The sequence below is a fragment of the Cryptomeria japonica genome, chromosome 3 (genome assembly GCF_030272615.1).
Source record: "Cryptomeria japonica chromosome 3, Sugi_1.0, whole genome shotgun sequence".
Lineage (NCBI taxonomy): Eukaryota > Viridiplantae > Streptophyta > Pinopsida > Cupressales > Cupressaceae > Cryptomeria > Cryptomeria japonica.
In genome coordinates this window covers 410,865,253-410,877,676 of record NC_081407.1, presented here as the reverse complement: position 1 = coordinate 410,877,676, position 12,424 = coordinate 410,865,253, and the positions used below count along the sequence as shown (strand labels likewise).

The window sequence follows — 12,424 nt, the reverse complement described above, 5'->3', positions numbered from 1 at the left end:
AAATTCCCAAAGATTATCTCACAAGCCACACATTTTCCATGTTGATGCAGGTTTACATGTGTGTGCAAATGAACATCAACAATTAACATTTGTCCAAAAAATTTAATAGAGATAAAACAAATTTGCTATGTTTTAGATAACCAACTCTACATTTCTTATTCATTTAGTTTGAAAATTTATTGCCTTCTAAGATATATATTTTTAATATATATATTATTGCCTAAGAATATATTTTTCATATATATATATATATATATATATGAGTTTTTTTCTAGTGTTCCTACATCCATCAAAAATATATTGGCTTTGGAGATGGGGACATCCTTGAGACTTAGAGACTTCAGGAAATGTCCTACTACACCCTTTTGCCACTAATATGAAGGAGACGCCCTTGGGATGTTTCTAGGGTGCCCTCCTTGATGGGGACATTAGGGCATCCTCAAGACCTTGGGGAAACTTGCCTGCGTCCCTTAAAAGTTCTAGAATCTTGTGCTCTTCCACCTCTCCCAAGTTGTAAGAAAAGTGAGCATTTTTAAAGAAATGATTTTTTTGGAGTGTTTAGGATGTGATGGGATTGATAGAGCTTTTAGGGTTAGAGCTAGTGCCCTACTTTTAACATTCTCTTGAATAGAGAAAAAGGTGAGTTTTTTTAAAAAAAGGAAGTTTTGGAAAAGCAAGCCACTAGCCCTAACCCTAAAAGTTTGATTGGCCCCACCTACATCCTAAAAACTTTAAAAACCTATACAAAGACATATCATCCTTAATCCAAAACACTACCAAGTTTTCATTGTATTAAGCAAGAATGCACAATGAGTGAGTGAGGTTACGAGAGTGAGTGTAAAAGGAATTATAAATCTTCGTTGATAAACCATTCAACACATTCACCAAGTCTTCAAGGTAAGCCTTAGGCCTCTTTTGACAATTGCAATAAGCATTCATCTATTGTTCTAAGTTTCACTAATGAAATAACTTGCATAAAAGAAGAATTTAAGAGGAAATATGCTGCAAATACTCGAGAGTAATAAGCCACTTCGAGGGGGCAAACCTCTAAATATCTCCAATAAGAACACAATTCATAATATTATGATAATAACTAATCTCTACCTCTTCTATATACCATACTTATGCCTTGGATGCCACCCAAGCCGACTTAACTGATTATATAAGATTATATTAATGATTATATAACTCAATAGTTAAGGTAGCCACAATCTGACTACTTATAACCCCACACACGCTATAGAATTAAGGGTGTAGCGTGGCCCCTTTTCATACAAATGTTGTACTTGACATTGATCAAGTATGGATGCTTCTGCATAAAGTCTCCATCTTCTCATGTGGCAACTTCGATAGACATATACTTCCATTTAATGAGTTACTCTATGATTGTCTCAGTCCTAAACTTCTTCTTGCATGCATAGAAAATTAACTCCGCCTCCAAGATTGGTCTTCCCTCTACATCTAGCTCAAGTAGTACCATGTCAATTTTTTGTGCTGAACCACTTGCCTCTTCATTATATTTTGTGCCTTTACCTTTCTCTCCTTGAGAATAAAAGGGTACCTTTTGCTGCTGTTGAATGTGTTCTTCTATTGCTCTAACCTTTGGGTGCACCCTTAAGGAAAGGTGATGGATGGTGCCTTGTTACTATTTGAATGGCATTATAATGACCTACTTTGGGAGGCAATCCTTGTGACACATCCCCAACAACTATTGAGTACACATGTATAACTGCAAACGGATTTGCTGATCTAGGAACTTTTGACATTCTTCTTCTTCTTCTTGCACATCCTTCATTTGTATCAGGTTTTGAGATCCCATTTGAGTGCTAGTAATTGAATTATTTGGGTGACAATCCATCTTTAGATCTGAGGCAATCCAAAAATGTCCCTTTGAAGATGCATCTTTTTTCGAAATCTTATGATGTGAAACTACTCCCTTAAATTCCTTATATCTTGTAAGGGACTCAATTCTTTTCGATAATGAATTGATGTGTCCTTTCATGATTATCATCTCCTCTTTCAAAGATGAAATATCATCCTTAACCTTGGTGTTTCTTCCCTTATAGATTTGGAATCCATCTCCTCAACTATTGTATCATCCTCATTAAGAGTCTTTCTAGTAGTGATTACATTTCTTCCTTTGCCTCTATTGAATCCCTCACCATGATGCCACCAAAATAATTTTCACTATAGCTTACTCAATTCAATTCAAAATAATTTAAACTTTTTACTATAACTTATCAGGGCCTATCTCTCACTTTCAGAAAAACCCCTCCAAAGATTCACTAGTTTGTAGCCTTGGGAGCAAATTATTTTGGCGAATATAAATTTTGTGACTATTAAAGCACTAATTATGTATTAGTGTTTTATTGAGATATAAGGGTGTAATTGGAGTTAAGTGATTGTTTCAGACCTGTATATGTTTGTGTGTGAAATTTTTGTGGTTTTTTTCTCTATTTGCAGATATGTCTACATTATACTCTTATGGCATATTATCCCTACAAGTTAATGTCAATAAAAAAACGGAGCAGTGTTGATCTCAGAATGTTGGTGACAATATCAATCACATTTCTTGAAATTTTGCAACAAATACATGTTGAGAAAAGAAATTAACTGGTTACAAGATCAATTGCAAGATACAGAAAGAGCTAATATATCTACATAGAGAAAATATATTAGGCACAAACATGCTATTGGCAATGATGTTCCTCTAACTTAGAGGATAGGTGCAAATAAAATGCCCTTAGCAAAATGTGTTGAATCCTCTCCTATGTTACAAAACAAGGTTCTTGTGTCTAAATCTAGCAAAATTTCTAGTTATATTGTTTCTCAGTCAAAAAAATTGTGCGAGTTCGAGACAAACAAGGGAAAATGTGGTCTTGGTTATAAGGGTTTTATTGGGTCATCTGTGCTACAGCATACAAAACCTATCAAATTTGCATTTGGAGGGCTTATGAATACATGTAAAGTTGAATCTTCCTTTGCCAGTGTCAAATTGGTTCAACCAAAATAATGTTTCTATTATGGTCATCATGGCCATGCATTGGTTTCAACCTACATCATGTGGTCATCATAGTCATGCATTGGTTTCAATCTACATCATGTGGTCATGCGTTGATTTCAACCTACATCATGTGGTCATCATAGTCATGCATTGGTTTCAAGGACAAAGAATTGGGATCTAACCCCTGAGTGTGCTGATTTAGATGCTACAGCTGCATAGCTTGCCAAAGTTTCTATAGATTTCGCAGCTTTTGCATGTGATGCCAGTGGGAGTGGCACTCCAATTGTTGTGGTTCAAATGAAATTGAACCAAATGTCTACCTTGATGTTTTTGATGAAGAAGAATATGAAAAATATTAAATAATGATTGTAATTTTGAATTTTCATTGTGTAATCACATTTTGAGACTCGAGTAAATTCATTTTTGCCAATTATGAATACGAGGTATTTAAATATTTTATTTATTGGCAATTATGAGTATCACTGTTCATATAATTTATAATTTTGAACATATATATTCTTGTACCCATACCCAAGGAATTTTTTTGCCATACCTCTGTATGGGTTCCAATACCTGTACCTGAACTGGTAACGTAGCTTGCAAGCACATCATTATAAATGGATGTGTCTCCAGCAATTTCATTCAGTCATTCAATACAAGAAAGGTGTGACTAAGAAGCTGGCTGCTCAAGGTCAAGGTACCATATCAGTTATTCACATAAGAGGTCTACAAATACCAGGATCTACACAAATGCAGGTATATCAAAGAAACTATCATCAGTATTTGATAAGCTTTGATTAAACATGAAAGAGTGAAGCTTATGAGAAAAGTGAAAGAACAAGTTTTGACCCTCCTAATGTGTTATTAAGAGTAAAACAGCTTTGTATGTGTTTACTATATTAAACAAATTATATTTTATATTTAATAATAAAAAAATTCATATCTGATTGATTACAGTAAAACACAAGAGTTGGGAATGGAAATTGTAATGATTTATGATATGGAAACAAACTGTGAACATGGGAACAAATATGTATATGATAAAAAACGAAACACCAAAAATGGACTTAGGAAGGCTAGTGAAAGGTTTCTTGAGAGTTTCAGCCATGCACTTGTTGACACTCATCCTCTAGCATTGGTCTCTTAGGTGTTGGTTGTTAGACTTGTGTGAATATTGTCATTGTTGTCATTGATGTCAAATCTGATTATTCGGTTTGGACCAGATGGTGTATGCTGTTGAGAAGCAGTTTTGGTATTGCAGTTTTGATATTGTAGTTCTAGTATTGCTGGAAGAAAGGTATGAGATACGATCTACTGGAGTTATTTCCGGAAGATCTTCATCTCCGGAATCCTGAGTTGTGCTTATCAGTTATATCGGTTCTATCTATCAAGTTTTATGTTTTGACATCTGTGGTATGCGTGGTATCTATATTTTGGAGTTAGGAGTTGATGTATTTGGAGTTTTGTGCTTATGGGTCCGATAGACCCCTGTTCTGTTCCGGTAATTAAGTAGTATGCATCGTTGGTACATAAAATGTGTGAAGGAAGCGTGTAGGAGATCTTGTGGAGGTCGACCTTGTTATCATGGTTTTTGGTTAAGGCTTTATTGGATAACGTGTTTATCCAAGCAACATATTATCCTGGTGTATAAGATTTCCAGTATATATATAAATCTATATGTGTAATGCTGAAGCGTGTGAGAAGTGTGTGTGTGAAGCAAGATAGAAGAAGAGCAGAGTGTGAATCAGCGGTGTATGTGTTGTGTGGCAGAGTAAGGAGCGTGCAGAGTTGTAGTTAGTGTTGGAGTAATCCTTCACCGGATCTATTGCAGGTATTTGTGGACAGTGGTACAGTAATCCTTTACCAGATCTACTGTATGTTTTGTGAGTTGTGATCTGAACTTAATCTGAAACTGATCTCATGCATTTGGAGATGCAACTTTCCTCAATTCATTTGTATCTATTGTAGTGAGCACTTCGGTAGTGAGCTGCTTTTGTAATTTGGTAGTGAGCCATCTCATTTTGTAAGCACCATATAACTAGTTATATTATCTTGGGTGCTAACACTCTCCGTGGTTTTTCTCATTTGGGTTTTCCACGTATAAAATTTGATGTTCCATTTGTGGCTATGTTTCTTGTTTATTCTGCATTTTCTATTTCATGTTGATGAGTTTAATTGATGATTTGGTATATCAGTAAAAGGTTTAGAAATTGTGAGAAAGTTTTAGAATCTATGGGAATACCGATTTACCCCCCCTCTCAGTATTCCGGTCCTTTCAACCAATCCAACATTGGTGTCCTTTGCGTTGATTGTTCTGCAACTTTTGGACATTGCCAAAATTTTCTGAGATTCTTCAAATCTTGAAAAATCTCTATCAGTAGTCTGCTACACCTGTTTGAAGTTGAGAAGTGGAAGAAAAATGTGGTTAGTGCTTTTGGGAGATTTCCTCACGTAAGCCCCCTATTTGGCATGTCACAACCTCCATAGTATCACATAAAAATTGGGATGTGTGTGATCCCTCAAATGTGAGCGTTTGTGGTGTGTCCAAGGTTTTGCAGGTACCAAGTAAACCCTTGGAGGATCTCTAGTGCTTGAGTGGTGTGTGCATTTGTAAATGGAGGAAGGGAGATGGATATCTATGTAGTGAGCTAAGGGGATGATTCAAGGGAGGATTAAGATTTGCAACAATGGTGGATTTTGGGAGGAGATTTCTACAACAACAAGGATTTGTGTAGGAAATCCTAGTGGATATAGGAGAAGACTTGTAATGATCTATGGATTTTGAGGAGAGATGGAGATCAAGGATGGGATTCAACAATGAAGGATTTGCATGTTTGTACACATGGAGGGACACTATGAAAACTTAGAGTGAGATTCAACAAACTTTTTGGAAGAGTGCAAGAGAGGACTGCGAAAGAATGGACAAGCTTGATGAAATTAGGGTTTTTTGTGTCATAAATAGAATGTATTTTGGTCAAGTATTTGGAAGTGCAGTGATGCATGCAGCTGAGGCACCCTAAGAGACCAGAAGATTTGAACTTTGTTTCTACATGAACCGATTGATCTGATCGGGTACATAGAGTATGTTGTGATATAACATTTTACTGCAGATGTGATTAAGAATAAAAAGATCAATAAAAGGCATCGAGTCTTTCCGAGTCCTAATCAATATGAAAAATGATTCTTTTTCTTTCCAAAAATTAAGCTGAAAATATCCAAGAAGTTTTTATTGCATAGCTCCATTTGTATCATTCGTTGCAATACTGACTAGGGCAAAAATTAGGGTTTCAGAAGTCCACTAGGTAAGATGTGAAATTTTGAATAGGGATACTAGTGTTGGGGGGCACTGGTGTCCTCACTGAATGATGACTAGCTTTCAGGTGAAGGTTGGTGATAGAAAATGATGACTGTTCATCTTTACATAATTCACTAGAGATGGGTATAGGCAAAGTAATTGGCAAAATCATGCCTAGAATGTCTCAAGAATCGATACCAAAATGAGTTCATAAGCATAAGATGATGATTGCAAAATATACATTATTAATTTTTTGTTTTACAATAAGCTGATGCCTCCAACTTTTCTGGTCACTTTGTAGTTTGTAGTGGCCAAAATAGTATTGATCCTGCAAATATACATGTTTTGGCCTTAAATTCAAGATACGTGTTTCAAACTTATTAAGAGGCTGTATGCTATGCAGCACTAGTAAGCCAACCATTATAATGGTAGGGCTGTATATGCCACTTCTGATTCTTTCTGGGCTATGGGAGAGTGTCCATGGATTTTGTGGGAAGCTTTCCAATGTCAAAAAAACGGTCTGACTACCTGTTGGTTATAGTTGATCAATTTGGAAAAATCCACTTTTTAATTCCATGTAAGAAAATCAAGAGGCATGAAGCAGCTGAGTTGTTTTAATCAAACGTTCATTTGCACTTTGGTGCCTAACTCCATTGTTACCAACCTTTGTGTGTGCTTTGATGTGCCTAACTTCATTGTTTTTGATAGATATATGAGGTCTTGGTAAGATTTTGGATTGCCATGTGGAAGAAGATGAACATCAAGTTGAAGAGGTATACAAAATTTTATCAGCAATACAAGGTCAGACTAAAATGTGAGAGGACATTGGTTTAGCTCTTGGAAGGCTATACAAAAAACATCCTAAGACATGTAATGCAACATAATATATCTGACATTTTTACAAAAAGGTTGTGCATGCACCAATTTGAAACATGTTTTGGGTATTTGCCACCTAATTCTTTTGATCGTTTGGATGTTGTCAAGGGTCACGCAGCCAATGGGATAAGAACAGACCAGGTTCATAAATTCAAAGAGCAAATTAAATGTGTAATTCATAATAAGCAACTCATGCTTCTTAGTACAAGAAATCAAATCTGAAATAGGATATGACCTTTATGGGCACAAATAAAACGTTCATCTAAGCACACAACTAATGAGTATAAGCAATGGCGATCATTCATTAGCCACTTCAACTATACCATAACCCTTGGGGATTTGCCCTTTTTCCTTTAATGCCACAATGACCTATGTATAAATCATCTCGATTATGATCAATTTCCATGAGTAGTTAAATTGGTCTATCATTACTCTAATGACCTTTTCCTCATGTATATCAATCAGAATCATAGAGCTGGGGAACCCACAGCACACAAGCACCTCTAAGCATTTGTTAATATGAAGAAGGAACTGTAATTATTGGAAAATCCAATGCTTTGAGCTTTTCACCCACTAGCAAGCTTCCCAATTGGCAAAGCTTGTTAGCACAAGTAATACCCATCTTTTTCTCACAGTTATTAACAGTGTGGGACCAACTCGTGTCTTTTATATTTTGCTAAGCAATGTGCTTTAATGCTGAATGGATGAGCTCAAGTAGTAAAAGAAAGATCAGGGTAGACCATACGATATTGAACTTGGGAAAAACAACACATAAAATGCATTGGGTGCAGCTTAGGCCAACCGACAAAGCCAGAAGAAATACCCTCAGTGAAGAGAACTAAGCCAAAACATTACCCACAAAAAAGGGCAACTAACCAAATCAAAGATGGTCATGAAAATACAATGAAAACTAGTTATGCCGATAGATGTTCTATGATGGCAGCAGGGTGTATAGGTGGTCAGCACAATCTGTGTAAGAAAAACAAAAAGCAGACCCACCATATAAAGAAGAAAGTGGATTTGACTTGTTTTTAAAAAGCAGAAATTAGATTTAATTTTTTTTTCAAAAAACAGACCCACCTTATAAAGCAGAAATTGGATTTGATTTGTTTTTAATTGCCTTAATAATGATATCTATTGGCGTTTTTTACATAATTTTTTCTAAATAAAGTATACTAGTCTATACATAAACTAAACCAGGAAGGATTATTCTATAGTTTAGGTCATTTGCAAAAGATTTCCAGTCTTAATGGTTCTTTTAATTTGCTATTTCAGTTTATACTATGGTATTGGTTGTCATTTTGAATCTGGGTAAACTGAGATATTTGTCTATGATCTGATTGGAAAAACTAACATCTTCTTTGCTGTGGACGTCTTGCAGAGGGCTCCGAAAATGGGAACTCTGTTGCTTTAACTGCTAATTTTACATTTGTTGCACGAGACTCGAAGACAGGAAAATCGGCTTCCGTTAACCGTCTTGTGCCACAAACAGAAGAAGAGAAAGCGCTATATGCTGAAGGAGAAGCGAGAGATTTAAGGAGGAAGAAAGAAAGAGAACAACAAAGAAAGGAATTTGAGCAAGGCCACAGGCTTCATGGTGATGGCAAAAGACTGAGAGATTTATTGAGAGAAGGTCGTGTGCTGTGTGATATGCCTGCTTTGGCAGATAGGGATAGCATTCTAATAAAAGACACCAGGCTTGAAAATGCTCTGATTTGTCAACCTCAGCAACGCAACTTACATGGGCGAATCTTTGGTGGGTTTTTGATGCATCGAGCTTTTGAGTTGGCATTTTCTACATGTTATGCTTTTGTTGGTCAGACTCCTTGCTTTTTGGAAGTTGATCATGTTGATTTTTTGAGACCGGTGAGTTATTCTTCCTCATATATGAACTTGTTTCAAATGTGACTCCTTTCTTTTAGTTTAGTTGGGGGCAACTGTGGACGTGCTTGTAAATAATTGTTACTCTGGTTAAATTTTTTTTGGATAATTAAATTAGTAATCTCACAACCCTAGAAGTTCCTGAACAGGCAGGTGGTGTGATAAACTTTTGATTTTTTTGATTTTTTTTTTTTTATGTTTGATGCTAACGTGACAATTCAGTGAAATTAATGTGTAGCAGAAATATGACTAGTCAAGTTTTCCACCAAAAACAATTAATTAGCCTGTGGGAAGTAACAGTTAAGAAGTTGGCCTAAATCTACTTCAACTGTTTTTGCAGGTGGATGTTGGCGATTTTCTTCGTTTTAAATCTTGTGTTTTATACACGCAACTAGATGATCCAAAACAGCCACTCATTAATATTGAAGTCACCGCACATGTGACAAGACCTGAATTAAGAAGTAGTGAGGTAAATCATAGGAAGTTGCTTGGTAATAAGATGTGTATTCTGTTCTAAGGCAGCAAGTATTTCAGAATATAGTGTCTTTTTGTGATATTTTCCTGATGAGGGTTACCTGTTTCTTTAGTTAACGACTAAGTTGGTATGGCTAGTTGGCAGACTCGTGTGAATTTTCTGTTCATTTGAACATAATGTGGCATTTACAAAAAATATATCTTTGTTGCTTTCTGTAGGTCTCCAATACATTTTATTTCACATTCACAGTGCACCCTGAAGCTCTGGAAGGTGGGTTGAAGATTCGTAAAGTGCTGCCTGCAACAGAAGAGGAAGCTCGTCATGTCCTTGAACGCTATGATGCTGAAATCCTGGTCTAGTATTTTGAAGAAATTATTTGGCTCTCAAAACGCAATGCTCACAACTATATGGCTGAGATATGCCGGTTTATTTTGCATTAATATTACAATGGATACAAACTAGGGAAACGTTGGCACAAATTTTGTCAGATAATCTGTTTACAAAATTACGGTGGCTCTTGCTCAACATCTTTCCACCAGGGCTTCTTATATTTAGCATAATTGAGGTGGCCTATTCCTGAATTAGACACCTCATAAACAAACCTCATTTATGAATAAAGAGATTCCTCTTATCGATCACATAAACACCCTGGTTGTGTAGATTGACAAGGGCTGTATTCCTGAGCTTGATCGCGAGGCCAAGACTGATGGCTACGGGATTTTAACTACATATAACGTAAATTATAGAAGTTTTCTTATTGAAGGGTACAAAAAATGAACAAAATAAAGTAAATTGCATAAGGATTCTCCTTAGCTTTTTCCTATGGAACGTATCATCCCAAATCGGTGTCTGCCTTGGCTGTGATTTAAAAATGTCTTTTAATTAAAATATGACGAATATCCAACATAATACTCTGCATTATCCATCGTGGCATCTATGGAATTTATGGGAATATACGTGAATATCCAACATTTAGAAAAAACTCAATGCTCATAGTTAGAACTCTACTAAATATATGAACGTAGGAGATACCAGGGAAATAAGCAAATATCAAATTGTTAGACCAATGAAAAAATCCTATTGCTATATGATAAGGACGACCTAAAATTCAAGGATGAAAAGATGTTGACCGAGTATTGCTCAGAGTTAATGCTACAAAGCACTCTGTCTAGTGAACTTTGTGTGTGTTGTAAGGATTTTTTGTCTGAGAATGAGATGCATGTTGAGAAGATTATATCATCAAGGCTTATTTAATTTATAGTTCATTACCATGTTGAATCTTGATACTACATGGTGAATCAAATTTCTCGTATGTACCGTAGGGTAACGGTTGCATATAAATTAGAGTGCATTGTAAGAGATCAGATAGAAACAACAGAAATAGTTTATAGTCCTGAGAGGAGGCGTGCAATAATGGTTGGGAGATGTTGTGTTTTACTGTCATTTGTTATAAGAGCAAGGCTTACGACTATGCATTACAATTGAGTGGGGTTTTGATGTTCAAAAGCTTTGGCATGATAAATGCTTCTTGTTGAGCACATAAGATGATAGTCGATTAAGGCGACTTTGTTCGCTGTCGATCTATAAAGGTCAAGAAAATAAGATACAAATGGTAAAGTGGATCGAGGAATCAAACATAAAAGGAAATAGGTTTATAAAAATGGGAATTGTTGCAACTTTCGGTCAAATTTGTGGCCATGAAGACAATCTTGTGTAGAGTTGGATTTTGCACCTGTGTCTGGTGTGTGAGATGACCTTAAACTACTGTAAACTTGTGTGGGAAATTACCTACTACTATTTGAAAACATAGAAATGAGAAATTACCCTCTACTATTTGAAAACTTAGAAATGAGACAAAATAATGTTCCTTCTTACCATTTTCAGTTTCTCGGCATTCTCTTTGGGTTTTAGAGGAATGCTCGAGCATCATCTACCATCATATGTAGGGGAGACGGCTCTATGGTGGTGTGGGCATGTATCGTGGACCCCACTTTTTGACAATTTAAGAATTAATTGTAAGCATAAAATTTGTCTTTTTTTTTAATTTTTTGTTTTTCATTTTGTAATATAAAAACATAAGTACATGTTTTAAGTCAATTATGGGTGTCCAGCTTGCGTATATATATATATCACTTTTATAAAAATATTGATATGACATGTACAAAATCAGTTTACATTTTATTTATCATAGACATGACATATGACCAATTTATAGATACATTTCATTATATTACATATAAAATGTTTCACTTCTTATTTCTTGTTGACCAAGTTTGTTCCACCATATGCACCTACACCCTTATTCTCCAAATTTATCTTGCAATAATTGAAAAATAGTACTCAGACACACCATTAAATATTATTTTACTATATAACATTAATAAAAAATCATTATAAAAAAGGCCTATCAAATTTATAATGATTCATGTTATTTATTTCATGCATGTTGAATATTCAAATACAACCCAAATTTAAAATTCTTACACCTCTCAAATCACATTGATATATAGCATTCAAATTAAAATTCATATCAGTTTTGTCATTAATTACAAGTTTGTTCACTTGTTCCATATATTACCCTTAGATGCCTATTTATACAAGTCACCTATACTCTACATTGCTTATTTCACAATTTCATGTACTTGTTGGAGACATTTCACAGAATTATGGTAGCTTCTAAGGTATGTGTATATGAGAGTTGTAAGAATAAAATTGAATCAATTTTGTTCAATATGTGTTTATGATTATGTTTATGGTTCTTATATGTGATGCTTTTTTTTCCGTAAATGTAAGTGTACATGCATTTTATTCTAGGTAACATTTTTATTTTAGAGTTGTTGTAAGAATGTTTAAATTAGAATGTATTTGAAATTATCGGATATATGTGCTATTA

General features: G+C 35.1%; 1 protein-coding gene across 1 annotated transcript in view; it reads left to right on the top strand.

Annotated features, from left to right (window-relative positions):
- Nucleotides 1-10,354, top strand: part of LOC131069519 (acyl-coenzyme A thioesterase 2, chloroplastic) — a 30,954-nt gene extending 20,600 nt beyond the window's left edge. Inside the window, exons 3-5 of the mRNA XM_058004994.2 lie at nt 8,557-9,041; nt 9,397-9,525; nt 9,750-10,354. Coding sequence (XP_057860977.2) covers nt 8,557-9,041; nt 9,397-9,525; nt 9,750-9,890 — 755 coding nt within the window. The 3' untranslated portion in view covers nt 9,891-10,354. The remainder of the gene's footprint in view (nt 1-8,556; nt 9,042-9,396; nt 9,526-9,749) is intronic.
- The last annotated feature ends 2,070 nt before the right edge of the window (nt 10,355-12,424 follow it).